This window comes from Dasypus novemcinctus, chromosome 22 (assembly GCF_030445035.2).
Source record: "Dasypus novemcinctus isolate mDasNov1 chromosome 22, mDasNov1.1.hap2, whole genome shotgun sequence".
NCBI classification, from domain to species: domain Eukaryota; kingdom Metazoa; phylum Chordata; class Mammalia; order Cingulata; family Dasypodidae; genus Dasypus; species Dasypus novemcinctus.
Window position 1 is genome coordinate 57,903,266 of NC_080694.1, and position 16,587 is coordinate 57,919,852.

At 43.1% G+C, this 16,587-nt stretch overlaps 1 protein-coding gene across 4 annotated transcripts in view; it reads left to right on the top strand.

Annotated features, from left to right (window-relative positions):
• CARMIL1 (capping protein regulator and myosin 1 linker 1) overlaps window positions 1-16,587 on the top strand; it is a 312,625-nt gene that overhangs the window by 272,628 nt on the left and 23,410 nt on the right. For all 4 annotated transcript variants that reach the window (XM_058285333.2, XM_058285334.1, XM_058285335.2 and 1 more), the window contains exons 30-32: window positions 8,757-8,823; window positions 9,067-9,263; window positions 15,264-15,376. In XM_058285333.2, coding sequence (XP_058141316.1) covers window positions 8,757-8,823; window positions 9,067-9,263; window positions 15,264-15,376 — 377 coding nt within the window. The remainder of the gene's footprint in view (window positions 1-8,756; window positions 8,824-9,066; window positions 9,264-15,263; window positions 15,377-16,587) is intronic.

Here is a 16,587-nt window from a genome sequence, read left to right on the forward strand (position 1 = left end):
AATGAACAAAAAGTGAATCATTTACTGTTTCCTAGAGGAAAACATGACAAAGTTAGGAAGATAAAGATTTAATTTTCTTGTATCAGAAAAACAATTGTGCAGATCTGGGAAAGAAGGAAATGAACCATTTTTATTTCATTTATTTCAGGCTTCTCAATAGCCTGTCATCAGTGCTGCTCCCTGAATGTTTTTATTTTAACATCATGGTGCCATTTTAACTTTTATATGAAATGAGATTCTAGATATAAAAGTTAATGAGTGTGATGTGAATAGTGGGATTTAATGTTGCGTAGGAAATGTGGCACATCGCTAAGTCTTTTCCCCCTTTGTCCATTGATGTACTGCGGCTTTCTGAGTTATGACTTCCACCTGCCTGCTCTTCCTAAATTTTTTTTAATAGTCTGTTTTCTCCCACCGCCCCCCACCCCTGAGATGGCTCCCTCTGCTGTTTGCTTGTTGTTTTTGCTTGTCTGCTTATTGTTTTTGCTGTTGTCTGTGTTTTCTTTAGGAGGCACCAGGAACCAAACCCAGGACGCTCCCTTGTGGGTACTCAACTGCTTGAGCCACATCCATTCCCTCTTCCTAAACTTTTTTTTTCTTTTTTTAAAGATTTATTTATTTATTCTACCCCCCGCCCCCCCAGCGGCTTGCTTGCTGTCTGCTCTCAGTGTCCATTCACTGTGCATTCTTCTGTGTCTGCTTGTATCCCTTTGTTGCGTCTTCTTGCTGAGCCAGATCTCCACGGGTGTGGATGGTCAGCTCTCCATGGGCACGGGCCAGCCTGCCTTCACAAGGAGACCCTAGGAGGCGAGCACAGGGCCTCCCATGTGGTAGACGGGAGCCCAATCGGTTGAGCCACAGCCGCTTCCCTCTTCTCTCTTCCTAAACTTTTGAGGAGAAGATGCCATCCTGGGCAGTGCTCACCAAAAGAAGAATTAGACTTCTTTTTCTCAGTGGTGATCTCAGATTTTTAAAATGGAAATGCATTAAAATTACTTTTTAAAGTACATAGGTGATAATTCTGTTCGGTTGAGGGTAGAAATCAATTAAGAATAATTTTCATTCCCGTTGAGTGCTGACTTAGCCGAAAATCTAGGAGAGTCATATTTAATTTTTAAATCTACTTCATTATACAGGGATGATCCACATCAATTTCAAAAATAAGTGTACAGAAGAGCACATGGTGCGTCTAGGGCATCTTGTGTCGGAAAGCAAAGATTGGCTCCCAAGTCCAATGGGACAAAAAGCTCCATTGAAATGGCTTCCTCTGGGAAACTTTTTAGCACCAAAAGAACAACAAGCAGTGAATTTTATTAATTCAACACAGTGATGTGTTGAATTAATAAAATAAAATATCTATGAGTCGATAGTAATAATAAAATAAATAGATAAAAAGAGGAGGACACAGAAGTTAAAGACCTTGAGGGAAAGTTATTAACAAAGGAATGCCAGCTAATACATGTAGGAATAACAATAGAGAAAATCACAATTGTGCAACTCCTGGTGTATTAATTAGGCAGGGTGTATTAATTAGCCCAAAACAAGGGCTAGTCCAGGTGGACTAGAAGTATCCTCACAGTGTTGTTTTAATTACCAAGGGCCAGGGTACTTTTCAGTGGAAAAATTGGGAGGTCACCACCTAATCAAGAGACAAAACTTAGCATCACCGTAGTGGAACAGCCTGCCATCGTGTGCCACCTGATGTGACTCAGTCAGCAGTTTGCATCACCACCAAGCAGCGTTCTTGCTAAAAATGTTTCACCTGAATCTAATTATAAGGAAACAGATCCGAAATGTAAGAGTCTATGAAACAGTTGGCCTGAATTCTTCAAGGGAGTCAGTATTTGGAAAAGAAAGGCAGGTGGGTGGTCTGCTGTGTCAGATAAAATGGTACTAAAGAGACATAACCAAATATAATGGGTTATTAGATTCTGACCTGAAATGGGGGATGGGAGTGTTATAAAACATTAGAGGTCTAGTCAGGGAAATTTGAATGGACTGTAGTCTGTAGACGAGGTGATGTCGCGTATGGTCATGTAGGAGAATATAATTTTTAGGGTATTCACATGGAAATATTAAATAAAGGGTGATGTGTCAAGATGTCAGCAACTTTTAAATGGTTCAGCCAGAAATAAAGTAGCTGTGTGTGTATGTGTATAGGTGTGTGTGGGTGTGAAAGACTATAGAACAGGAGTTCTTAATAAGAGGTCACTGACTTGAATTGAAATTCAAAAAAATAAACATTCTTGGGGAGACATGTTGTGCAGGTGTGATATATTTATTAAATAATACACAGTCTAGTTTGCACTTAGTAAGGGTCTGTGGTTTTCACCTGATTAGGAAAGGGGTCCCTGGAACAAAAAAGGTTAAGAACCCCTACTACAGAGGAAATAAAGTCGTGTGACAAAATGCTCACTGGTGCATCTAAGTGAAATGACGAGCAGAGGACACTGGTATTTATTATACTACTCTTGCATCTTTTTCTATAAATCTGAGGACTTTTCAGAATAAGTTGTTGGGATAAAGAGGTGTATATACAAAAAAGGTTGTTGGCTGAAAAGGTAGACACCACTCCATGAGGAGATTTTTTTGATCAGTATAAGATGAAATGAGGAGACTTAAGGACAACAGTCTGTGGAAAAGGACTATCCTTTATAATATTATACCCCTCCGTTTTATCATTGTGCCTAAATGCCGTTTTAGGAAATGGTGTTACAGTAGTGATTTTCTTTTTCAAACAAGCCTATCGTTTGCAAAGGTGGGAAAGCACCGCACTTGGGTGGCGGCCCCATTCACAAAGATGGTGTCCCTTCAGCCGCCTCGTCCTGCTGGGATGGCGCTGAACCTGTGCAGAGGCAGTGGAGGAATGAGCCAGTGATCTTCACTCCACTGAAAAAGGAAAAGTTGAATTGTCCGTTGCTGTGGTTTCCCTCATCCTAGGAAGGTTTTTTGCTTGCTTGTCATTTTAGGAAGTGAACTTACTGAAAGGTTTCTCCCCTTTGCTTGTGATGATCTTTAGGTGGATAATTGGGACAGAAGGTCTTGGCTTGTTGAATTAGCCTTTCAGTAAAGAGAAGGAGACTCTAAAATTATCTGTGGGACTTAACCTTCAGCATAACTCGATTATATATCTATAATCGCCTTTAAGGAAGCTTTCAGGGGGATATGGGTTAAGACAGGGCAGGAATCTTTACTCTGGGAAATTCAAGAGTATTTGGAAAATATATTTTTATATTTTTTCACTCAACAAGGTTTTCCCACTAATGGTCATAAAAATAAGGTATATTTGAGTAAAATTGCCTAAGAGTATGAAATTGGAAGATTGGAGATTAGAAATTCGACGCCTAGAGACTTCTGGTAGAAGCCTGTCTAATAAGCAAATCCTCCTGATGGTGACAGGTGCAGCGGTGCAGGTGCTGGGAAGTGCCTTGTATTTAGGGGCTGCCTTTCCTGGGAAGGGGCTTGGACCGCTTACTGTGACAGCAGGTACAAGTCGAGAGTCCCGTTCTTTCAACACATTTTATGGTGAGAAAAATTGACACCTAAGAAAGGAACTTGGGAGAAAAGTCAGTCCCATGTAGGTGGGGCTGGGCATCGTTAAGTGAGTTTTTAGCAGATTTGGAAAGGATCCTTCAGCGCGTGCGCGCGCACACACACACATGCCCTGTGCTTTTATAAAGCCTCACATTCTGCTACGGGATTTCTTCATTTGGGGGCTTTTAAAAATTCTTGCATGAATTTTCAGAATAATAAGAGGATGTCCTAACAACTGTTACTGATGACCCATGAGGTTTTAAAAATTATTGAACTGGAGGTTTGGTGTGAAATGTAAATGACGCTGACAGGAACAAGTTCCTGCTGAGGGTAGATTCTGGCTCAGAGCCTTCCCGAGAAGCTTTGATGACTCAAGGGGAAGCGAGAATTCAGAGATGTGTACTCCTAAAACGGGGTGGGGAACATAGAACGCTGGAAAAGGCTCCCCGGAATGGGCGTGTGTACGTGCTCATGGATACACCTTCCCCCCCGTGACTCTGTGGCCCCACAGCCGGGGCCTGCCTGCGGTTTTCAGATGTCCATCCAGTATTATGTCCACCATGTGCCTCTGCAGCTGTTGACATCTCCATTCCCCCAAAATGGGCCAGTGCCTCATGGGCTTGATAAGTGTCACTTTGCACACACGGAGCAAAAGCGGTCATTTCTGAATGTACAAGTTCATGCAGTTTTTCAGGCTTTAATTGTGCTTCTGCTTATAAAATGCTGGGTTCGCTTCCCTTAGCCAATGCTACGTTGGCCTTGTTCCTGCTTCCCTCCTTTGCCGTGAAGGCTTTTTATGCATTTTGAAGCTTTTCTGTTTCTTTGCTTGTGAATGGTGTCTTTCTCCCTCCCCTTTTCTAGGAACGCTGTTGCTTTTTCTCCCATTCATATTTTTTTTTCCTTTCCTTTTGCTGCATGGAGACTCTCTGCTGTACAAGTGTAAGTATTTTTTGGTGGCTCTGCGGTGTCTCGCTGTACTGGTTTATATTCTGGGGCTCCTTTTGCATCTGTGCTGTCTGGTCTCCCAGGAGACTGGAGTTTCGTCATCCATCTGCAGTTCCTGAATGAAGTAGGCAGCAATTTAGAGACAAGACTGTGTTCAACAAGATGGTTCAGCTAGCAAAACGGCCGATGAATTTAAAGTATCCCCAGCCATGCGCCAGCCAGCAAGCAGAGTGTTACCAAGAGGGTACGGACATTCACGAGGGAAAGGGCCTCCCCCATTCATACTAAAATATAATTATTTAAGCTTCAAGTTGGTTTCGTGGTTCATTTGTTTATTTCTGATTCTTGTTGTATTCCTTGTTTTGGACCCAATCCAAGGCTAAGGAAAATCAGCATGACGATTCGCTTCCTGTGTTTGAAGCATTTTACCAATCTGCTTCTCAAGTACGAGTGGGTTTTTTAAAAAACCTTTGGAAGGAAAAGTAATTAGGGATTCTGGGGTTGGAGTGAAAGGGTTGTTTATTATTCTTTGTGAAAACGCGATAAAACAAACAGAACAACTACCCCATTCTCTGTTTCTGAGGATAGGAGCAATTTAACCTTTGTTTTAAATTAGAGCATCTAGAAATGACATGTTAAAAGTGGGCTAACAGACTAAGAGATGTTGTGTTGTTTCTAAGGCTCCAACATCAGCCTTTAACTTGTGGTGGAGGTGAGCATATCTGTTGCACCAGAGGCAGAATGATTTTAAATCCATTGTGAAAATTGGTTCAAATGAATAAGATTTCTGAGTGATGTAGGAATCGTCGCTGCTTTTGAAGCTTACCTTAGAGAACAGATCCATGGCATTTTGTTTGTTACCGTCTGCCATGGTGGGGATTTCTTGATGCTTGTGATACCTGGACAAGAAAGAACTCTCTGTTTAGCATATACCTTCTGAAGTTACCTTTGCAAATAAGGGTCTAACACATTTTCCCCTGTATTTCTTGAGGATGTGAAGATTGCTAATCACTTCTTATTACTCACAAAATGCATTTTTTAGAGATCAGGTCATCTTATCTAGGCCAAAAGGAAAGATTGACGGGTTTCGCCATGAGCTGCTCTGAGGGAGGGCCTTTGCCGTGTGCAGCTCTTCTGTGTTCATTGCTGCCCCTTCTAGGAGCCTTGTGATTTCCCTGATGCAGAAACTGCTTCTATACTGACCAGGGTTCAGAAACTGTAAAGGAGGACGAAGAAGGGATTTGAGCAAATTAACCCCTTCAGTTTGGTATAAAAGGGGAAGAGAGTTAATGGAAAGAGGAGGGTGAGGTCAGAATCTCTTTCCAGATGCATTTCAGCTAACCAAGGGGCAGGGGACTGCAAATAAACCAACTCTTCAGAGAAACAGTGAATATTTGTTCCTAAATATACTCTTGGGTGGATACTCATAAGGTTGATGCTTACATTTCCTCTTACTTTAGATTTATATGTAATGGGCCCATAGGAATAAGCCAATACAATTGAGCAAGTCAGGACTTTCTGTAAAACTGTTAAAGAAAAAAAAAAAATCCAAAGGGGGGAAAATATGAGAGAAGTAAGATTCTTTTTATTCTCCTCTCTGTTGTTATACTTAGATCCCATGAGAGAAATAGGTAGTAAGACAATTTATCAATCAAGAGAAACTATGAAACTAGGTTGCATTCTAAATATCCATTATAGAAACTGTATAATGGCCTCATAGTCAGTCCTGCATATTGTAGCAAAAGACCATGGCTTTGTCCAAACATGGCAAAGTTTCAGAACTAACAGATTTGTCAAATACAGTAAAAGAGTTTTATGGGAAATACTTTTAGGCATTATTTGTGCTTGTAAAGATAAAGGAATGCAACACAGTATATTAGAATGCATTTTAAAAAATATTCAAGCTTTGCATGCTAGGTTTTATGGCATTAGGAAGATGGACCAAGAGAAGCAGCTAAGTTCCCCTGTGATTGATGTCAGCCACCAAAAATTCCTGATGATTTCATGTGTTTCTCAGTATGTCTCTCAAGTTAGGTTCGACTGAATGAGTCATCTTTAGATGGGTGTTGGATTGTAAATGGGTTTCTTTCTTTGTATGAAAAATAGGTATGTTTTTATAAAATGAATGTAATCAGATATACATACAACACATACATTTTTATGTGCACTTGGCACTGATGATGAAGGCTTTGATTATAGGGAAACTTAAGCCAGGTGATTTTTTTTGCCCACAAATATCCTTTACATAAAATCTAATTGAACCACAGGGAAAAAAAAAGGTCGACATGCGTTATTTTAAATTCTTTTCTATTTATAGAGACTATCTAAATGAAGTGGGTTGGCTTTTATATCCCAAGCTACTTCTTGATCCTTTTATGTACCTTGGTTTTGTACAAGGTGGATAGAATACTGAAGAGCTTTCCAAGACTAAACACAGCATATATTTTGGCAGTTTGTGTCTCCTGAGAATTAATTATTTTCAGAGGTTTCCCTTGTGAACAAACCAGTCAGGCTACTCACTTCTCCAGCCAGTTTTGAGGAGAACTGCATTGAAACTGGGTTCCTTTCCACCTGCATTGGACTGACAGTTTTTAATAGACCCTGCAAAGCCGGTTGCTTCATATATATTTCTCTGATTGCCTTTAACAAAACCTTGAAAGCCAGAAGCAGATATGGTTCAAGCAGTTGGGCGCCCACCTACCACATGGGAGGTCCCAGGTTCAGTTCCCAGTGTCTCCTAAAGAAGATGAACAAGATAAGATAGCAAGCTGACACAGCAGGCTGGCACAGCGAGTTGACACAAAAAGATGGTGCAATGAGATGACACAATGAGGAAACACAATGAGAGACACAACAAGCAGGGAGCAGAGGTGGCTCAAGTGATTGGGCGCCTCCCTTCGACATGGGAGGCCCCAGGTTTGGTTTCCAGTACCTCCTAAAAAAAGATGACAAGTACATAGCCAATAGACACAGAGAGCAGACAGCAAGTATAAATGGGGTTTGGGGGTTACAGAAATAAATAAAATCTTTAAAAAAAGAAACAACAAAACCTTGAAAGAACCAAATAAGTAAGTACATTTCAGGAAGAAGTGTCTGGATTTAATACAGTGGCTCATCGTTTTTCCTCTTCTTTTTCTCCTGACAGTAAATAATAGCAGAAAGATATTATTATTAAAACAGACATTATAAGGTCAAAAGTGTAAAGTTTCTTGTCTTTAAAGTTCAACATGAACTGATTTATTCTTTGAAACCAAGAAAGCTTTTCAGCCCTGTGGATTTTTTTGAGAAAGCCTTAAATGACAACTGATCAAATGAGGTGAAAGTCTGCAAACTAAGTTCTTTCAGTTATGTTGTCTGTTAATTTACACATTTCCAATAGCCATTAAATAAGTTAAGACATCCCTACCTTCCGTCTGTCTTGGTGACCAGTGGATGGTACACAGGGCGCTGCGCTGGCCTTCCTAATTGCTTCTGTCCCTGGCCCTCTCCTACCGACCGCTTGAATGATAGCCTTGCTCGTCTCCGTGGCTCAGCTTTTTCCTTCAAGTTTATTCACGTAGGTGAAGACCCAGGTTCCCTGCAGCCTTGACTTTGGGTGACCCTACTGAGGGAGAAGATAATGTTTTTCTTAGGGTCGGCTCTGCATAATCAACAATTGACACCCAAACTGGGAACGTGATCTTCAGAAGTTTTGGCCATGGTTTGGGATGTGGTCTCATTTTTTAAGGACTAGCAGGATCAATGACATCTTACCGGGAAAGGAAAGCAGATGCAACTTTTCCAAATTAGTCTTTGCCTATAAAGTAAAAACCAACATTTTGGCGGCAGAAATGTGAAACAAAGAATTTAACTGCTTAAATTGCTGAAGCCACACACTACGAGTTCAGTGCAGCTTATTGTATTGTACTGTGATAACAGTATAATTTTCAGCAACTGATTTTCGATGTTTTTTAAATCTTGTCTTTTAAATCTATGTTAACATCCTCGTGTACAACTTAAAGTTAAATTCCGTATTGTTCATTGTTCTAGTTATATAAATAGATTTTAACCGATTAGGACTGGGAAAGAAAGCAAGAAGACGGCTCTATCATTTGAGGAGATGGTAAACGTTTAGAAATGTATTGTTTCAGTCTTTTCAATAAAGCTATCAGGTGGTACCAAGCCATCTTTCAAGGGGACATCCTGAATTTTGACAAGCAGTCCAGAACATTTCTGAAGTTTGCAAGGCATGTTTTCCATGATTCCCTCTCCAAATGTTTTCTTTATTTTATTGCTAGATGACGCCTAAGTCCAAAAGGAAGAGTATTCATAGCCGAATGCTGCGGCCCGTCTCCAGGGCCTTCGGTAAGTGAGTATGTGATGCCGTCAACTTCCCGTGACTCTGAAACGACCTTCAGCGAAGCCAGGCCCTCGGGCCACTTCAGGGACGATTCCCAGGGGGGCTCTGGGTCACTGACGGGTAACTGTTGCGGGCGTCCGGTCATCTGCAGATGGGTGCTGTTGATTCTGCGGTGGCCTTGACGTTCCTGCGGGGGATTTGCTCTTTGATTTGTAGTAAGTTTCCACCTGGGCTTTGTCTGACCTTAGAAATGGAGTTTGACCTGGATAAAGCTCTGGAAGAGGTGCCCATTCACATCGAAGACCCGCCTCTGCCGTCCTTCAGACAAGAGAAGCGGAGCTCGGGTCTCATGGCGGAGCTGCCCTCCGAGGAAGGGAAGAAGCTGGAGCACTTCACCAAGCTGAGGCCGAAGCGGAATAAGAAGCAGCAGCCCACCCAGGCAGCGGTAGGTGGCCTGGGAAGCCCCATCTCTCCCTCACCCTTCTCTTCTAGGTGGAAAGCTGGTGAGTCTTGCTAAAACACTTTGCACAACCCGAAAGCCTGTTGTTTAAAAAACAAATGTATTTCCTTAGTGGAAGTGACTTTCAGAACGTCTTTGCTGTGGGGGAAAGACTTCCACATGGGAAAATCAGAGCACAAATGCTGCGTTTGAAGGGCACGAGGGGGCAGTGGTCGAGTTCGGACCACGCCAACTGCCAAATGGGGCAGACTTTGACGCAGTGGCCGCCCCAATATTTCCGAGTTCATTTCTTGCTCATGTCCTAGTCCAGTGAGATTATTTCTTCCGTGGTCCCTCAGGGACCCAGGCTCGTTTTCTCTTGCAGGTCTACCCCTTCCAACTCCCCCGGATCTTTGGAGTCCTGTCCATTCAGCTGGAGGATCGTAAGGCGCTTAGTGTCACACACACAAGGTTTCAGGGCCAGGTCTAGGAGCAGTGGGCCTCACGGTCATTCAGCTACCATTAGCCAGAACTCACGGCCGGAGAGCAGGGGAGACGCTTTCCGACCGTGACTCCCAGCAGGGCTGGAGGAGTACTCATGGGCTTTGTGCCCACCCTCTGCAGGTCGCCGACCCCTCTTTATACTTTTGCCTGGCATAACTATAGGTGAAAAGTATTCCCTAAAGGAAAGGGCACTAAAATCTGCCTAGAACAGGGCAAAGAACACTGGACTGGGATTCGGGAGCTCTGCCACCCTCTCATCCTGCTTCTGCCACTAACCGGCAGCATCTTCCAGTGGAAGACGTTCTATAAAGTACCTGCTCATTGTACAAGGGAAGATTAAGCCAAGAGGGTAACGGATTTGCCCATTCATACGGTCGTTGCTGTGGTACTCCCGGAGACGGCTTCCCTGTGTGTGGTGTGTCAGTGTGAATAAATTTGCCATGGCCCCATACTTCATGGCCCTGTGATATAAAACAAGCCAACTCGAATTAAAATGGACTAAAGCCTGGGTGATAGATTTTTCTCCTATGTGGTTTGAGTAGCTGTATCACAAGGCTGGAAGGGATTTTGAAGTATTGAGTGCTTGCATATCTCTGTGAACCATCATTGGCCAGTCTCTCTATATTGAGCTCTTTCTCTGGAACATCCATTTTCTAATAGTTCTATTGCAAAAATCTGCCCTATAGTTGCAACTTAGCTGTCTTGTTCATGTCTTCTGGGAAGTGGCTTATGCTCTTTAAGACTCTTCTATTTACCAGACTTTCACATGTTTGTGAACCATTGCTAAGTCTTTCCTTCTCCAACGTAAATGTCCTCAGCTCTTTGGATGTTCTTCACATGCTATTGTCTGGAATCTGTTTACCATTCTTGTTATTCTCTCTTGAGTAAACGTAGTCTGGCATCCCAGACAAAACAGACCACTTTCATAGGATCTGGCCATACCACCTCCCTCCTTTGAAATACTCTGCTTCTATTTATTCAACCGTGGGTTAAATTTGCTTTTTTAATGGCCATATCATCCAGGTAACTTATTGGTCTTACAATAGACAAGACCTATGAATCTTCTCCTTTTATAAGCATATCTCAGACCAGAAAGGGAAGGAGAAAAAGAAGCACATGCATCAGGAAATCAGAACTTTCCCAGAAGTCTCTAGCACACTGCCACTTAATCTCATTTGCCACCTATCCTAAGCTGCAAGGGAGTCTGGGAAGATAAGTATTTAAGTTGGTCACAGTGATATTCCCAACAAAGTTGGGGTTTTATAACTGAGCAAACAGAAGAGAGTAGTTCCTGGGTAGGCAGTTTCTGCTCTTATGTATCCAGCTGGGAATGTTTGCTTCCAGTCTAATTTGCTCATTTTTTTTTAATGAATAGTTATTTTTTTTTCTATATTTGTGGTAATTGATCATATTTTCCTCTCAATCTGCTCTTGTTGTAAGTCACATTAATACATTTTTCTAATTGGTGCCATTCTTGATTATGATGTTGTTCCTTGGTTTTTTTACTGCTAGACTTTGTTTGTTAATATTTTATTAGGAATTTTGCATCAAAGTGAATAAATGAGAAAGACCTGCATTTTTTCTTTTTCTTGTCTAGACTGTCTAGTTTAGATATCAAGTTATACTCTCTTTGTAAAATTAGTTGGGAAGCTTTCTCTCATTTCCTCTCTCTGGAAGAATTTGCATAGAGTGGACATCGTCATTCCCTCTCCTGGGAAACCACATGGCCATGGTTGTTATTTGTGTGCTGTGTGCAGGTGAAACATATCCGTAGATTTTTTTTTCACTAGGGGTTTAATTTCTTTTGTTATAGATTAATGCAGGTTACCTAATTCTTGAGACAATTTAGTAATTTATATTTTCTTGGAGATGGTTCATTTTGTCTGATTTTCTGTTAGCTGTTTGTAGGATTCTTCCAAGAATCTTTAACCTGTTTTGCATTGATAGCTCTGTCCTACTTTTTAAAATTTTTGAGTATATTTTTAATGCCTTCAGTTTTCATCAGTCTTGAAAGTGTCTATTTTATGTCTTTTTCAAAGAGTCAGCCTTCAGTTTTGTCAGTCCTTTCAAGGTCATTCCTTTTTCTCCTGTCTTTATTATATTTCCTTCATTTTCCTTCCTTTTGTTTTCTTATTTCTTGACTCGACTGCTTAGCTCATCAATTTCCTATTTTTCTTACTGTCTAATATATGCGTATAAGATTCTGTGATTCCTCAGCTCACTAATTAGCACTCCGTGGGTACATTTGCTCAAGGATTTGCTCAGGTACCTAATTGCCTACACTCCCCACCCACCTCTCTCCGTCCGGCCTGCAAAGACATCGGGAGATGCCTTGTCAAGGCCCTGGTGTACTGCCTGCTCCGTTTCCCAGCATGTTCATCCCGGGAATCCTGGTGGAGGGAAAATGGAAGGTGGCCCGACCTGTCTGTGGTCCTCACGATGCTGATTTATCGTCAGAGCAATCACAAATTGTCCTTTCAACATTTCCATATACACCATGGGTGCAAAATCCGCCGTCTTTGGGGCTCTTGGACATCACCAGCAGTGGTTCTAGATTTTATTCGCAGAGCCTTTCTCTGCGCTGCTCCCAGCCAGCTCGGGGCTCTTGCCATCTCCTAGATGCTCTTCTCCCTTTGCAACAGCCACATGACCCTCCGCGGCCTGAACTGTATTCTTCTCAACAGAAGAGACCAAAATCAAATGGAATTCCGAGGACTGCTGATGTCTGTGTGTCCTTTCCCTTCCTTTTTCTAGAAAAGGAGCTAAATCAGCCGGCGTGTTTGGCCTTGAACTGCCTTGCACCACCTTCATTTTTGTCCTCAGCCTCTCTGCTGCCTTCGTACAGGCCATTGCCCCCTCCTGCTTTGGCTTCTAGCAGATGCGTTTGGAGTGCATTTCCCTGACAGTTTCTCAGGGAGACTGGCCTGCTCTTGACCTGTCGACTCTCCCTCGTTTTATCCTTAAAACGACAGGGCGCCCGGGCGCCTGCTCGGTGCTGCCCAGCCTGGAAACCAGCCAGCTCTGCGGGGAAGCAGAGCCCTTCGCTGCAGGCCATGCCACCCCCTCTGACGTTCTCCGCGTCCCCAGAGACTCTTCTGTGCCATGAATTCTGGTTCAAAGCTGGAAGAAAGTGAAGGGCTGAGGGAGAAATTACACAAGCAAAACTTAATTTTTTTTCTCAAGCAGGAAGGGCATCACTTGAGAAGCCACTGAGGGAAGGAGTCACCTATTAACACCATGGCCTGGTCTCCTCCCCACCCTTCGCCTCTGTCGGGGGCCCCGTGCGAGGCCCCTTTGAGCTGGACTAACCAGAAAGTGAGACAAAACGCTTTCCTACCTAGCTCAACTGGTAAATAGAAGGGTGAGGTATTAATGGGTAAGACACATGTAAACCATCAAGCATTGCACAAACTTGAGCTATTATTACCGTAGAAATTGCATTATCCTTTTTAAAAGGAAAAATGTTAATACAGGAAAGTCCTGTACTACTTTATCTTTTCTAATCAAAGTTTTCTCAGCTTTTTTCCCCCACTTTTTATTTTTCTTCCCTTCCCCTGCCCCGCTGTTTTTGCTGTCTGTGTCCATTTGCTGTGTGATCTTCTGTATCTGTTCTCTTTTTGCCTTTTCATCTTTCTCCTCTGGGATTCACCGGGATTCGATCATGAGCACCTCTGATATGGAGAGAGGTTCCCTGTCAATTGTGCCACCTCATTTCCTGGTCTCTGCTGTGCTCCACCTTGACTCTCCCCTTGTGTGTCTCTTTTTTTGTTGCCTCATCATCTTGCTCCCTGATTCACTTGTGCAGGCACTGGCTTACCACACGGTGACCTGGCTCATCGCATGGGCACCCACGTAGGCCCTTGGCTGACCACACAGGCACTCGGCTCGCCATGCGGGCACTGGCTCACTGGGCATACATGCCCCTTCGACCTCTCCCCCACCAAGAGGCCCCAGGCATCAAACCTGGGTCCTCCCACATGGTAGGTGGAGGCCCCATCACTTGAGCCACATCCAGCTCCCTCAGTGAGCTTTTCTTTCTCCATAACTGAATTCTAGAATTTTGTGTTTATCAGTTTTTTCCATCGAATGCCTTGCTCCAATTTAAAGCACCATGCAGATAAGAGGTATAGTTGTTTTTATCACTCATGTTTCATGGGTTCTTTTTTATCTGTAGTCTGTCCCCCCTTCAGCATTTCACATACTTGAACTCAAACACACAGTTTTCGTAATGGAAGTTTCCTAATGAAGTAGATCATTGTTTAGAGCCGACAGCTGGTCTTTTCGAAATTTAAACAACACGTATGCAGAAGTGCCCAGTTTCCCCCAGGTAACTAAGCAAATCAAGCATCTAAGCTTGCTCTGAGTTGTCTGTGCCAAGTAGTTTCATTAGAGCTTGTCACCAGGAGACCCGAGGTCTACTCAGGGTTTCCCACAGCACTTCAAACACTTGGCTGAAATGGTCCTCATCCTATGCCCAGGTTTCCTCTTTGAACTTGAATTCCATAGAGCCATGCTCCATTTTCCTAGCCCAGAAACTTCGACCTCATCTTGAGCAACTCCTTTCTTTCCATTCTCACTCCCAGCCCTTATTAGTCCCCAGTCACCTCCAGGGTCAATGACTCCAGGAGTCTTTGATTTGTTTCCCTCTTAAAATCTCTCGCTTTTGTGCTGCTCCCAGAATTATCTGCCCAAGACACAGGTGGGTCATGCCATTCTATTGTTAGCTCAAAGTAAAGCCACACTCCTTAGCACAGGTTCCAGACTCTTGATGGTTGGCTCCCACAGTCCTTGTTTGGAAGTGTCATCTGGAGGTAATGAGCCACTTACCTAAACGTGAAAAATACCTGTTTTCACACCTAACAGGAAATCTGGAGTTCTTGAAAGCCAGGACAGGTTTATCTGGCAGCACAACCCAGCCTCCAGGAGCTTTCCACCTTTTTGCATGTTGGCTTTTGTTCTCAAACTTGGTCCCTCGTGGACTCCAGATGGCTGCCGTAGCTCCGACACGGCATCCTCCCTCACATAACCATGCAGAAAAAAGCACATTTTCTCCTTTCCTCCGAAACAAAACCTACCACGAGCTCACCAGCAGAGTTCTCCTCTTGGCGCATTGGCCAGGACTGTATCTCACACCCATGCCTACCGATCAAAGGCAAGGGGATGGGAATATGGCATTGGGTTTATACAAATTAGTATTCACCTCCTGAAACCAGGGCTCTGCCAGCAAGAAAGTAAGGGAGCAGGGCCGAGGGCAGGGAATGGCTGTTGAATAGGCAAGATGGGGCCTGGTAAGTCTGAGCTGCTTCGTTCCTCCTTCTCCAAGTGTTGGCTTCCCAGTATGTGCCCTCTGGCCTGCCATCAATTGTGTGCACATGACTTCCACTGCGGTGCATTAGCCAGTCTTGCGGCTCCCGTGGCCTCAGCACAGAGCCTTGACTCTAGCAGGAAATGCTGGCTGAGTTTGGTGGAGTGTGGATTAACCCTCAGCTGTTTGTTCTGCAGGTCTGGGCTGCCAGCACAGTCTCTCAAGACGGTGAACAGAATGGACTCATGGGAAGAGTGGATGAAGGTGTAGATGAATTTTTCACCAAGAAGGTGACCAAAATGGATTCCAAGTGAGTTCAGAGCCAATTCCCTAATGCTATTTAATTCACATTTAAATTCTCTAACAGTTAAAATGAAACTGAGTGTATACGAAGGCCCATATATAATGTATTCCAGTTTGTTTTAATGGGATTTACTATTCCGATGGTTTGCAAACTGTGATCTCTACAGCAGCAAGCATCGGTTTGCCCGGAAACTTGTTAGAAATGCAAATTCTCAGGCCCCTACCCAGACCTGCTGAATCTGACATTTGAGAGTGGGCCCTGCAATCTGTTTTTTCAAACACACCCTCTAGGTTATGCTGAGGCAAGTTTTAAGTGGGAGAACCACCATACTAGTCTCAAGCAGACCACAGCTGTTTTTCTCATGCTTCCCCACATTCCCCTCTTGATGCCCCTATAGTGCAGTGAACATTCGCAGGGTGCCATTACTGCTTTTGATTCTCTCACTTGTTCGTACGCTGATAAATCATTGCTAGACAGTGTCAAGTGGCAACAGATTTAGTGCAGTTGTTTCTAGGTTAGCCTCTAAGAAGTTCTTTCTGCATCTTCTCATTACTTTGTTTGCTTAGAAAACAATTCAGTGGTACTTTTACTAACAGTTGTTTTAACCTGAAACACTCCAGCCCTTAAGCATGATTTGTACCAAGGTATTTAATTTCCAACTAAATGCAGGTCCATCCTAAAATATACTCATATCATGGGTTTATGTCCGTGAAGTATTCTTTGCCTTGATATATTCAATGCAGAAGCAAATTTAAACCATCCTGATAAGCCGAGGGTGGGTAGTTGGGCACAGGTGGAAAAGGAACCTGTCCATTCTGTAGACTGATTTGCCTTATCTTGCCTCAGCAGAACGGTAGGTGGAAGTAAGTCATATCCGTAACTGAATAACTTACCAAATGTTACAAGCTTTGGGACCCAATTATTTGTCTTCTGGGACACTGACCTCGAAGCCTGGCATCCTAGGTAGAATTCTCTTCTTGCATTCTTCAAAACCCAGCCTAAATGTCATGTATTCTTTGAAGCTTTCCCTTGACAGATCCTCCCCTGAATTAATTGCTCTTTCTCTAACTGCTGACTGGACTTTTTTTTTTGTCCCCTGTGCACATCTGTGAGAGCACACACACAATCCTTTGAGAGTTTGTTAGGTTTTAATTTTTTTTACAGCACATGGATTAGATGAATACATTCTCAATGTAAAAGGCTCAAGTAATAGCAGC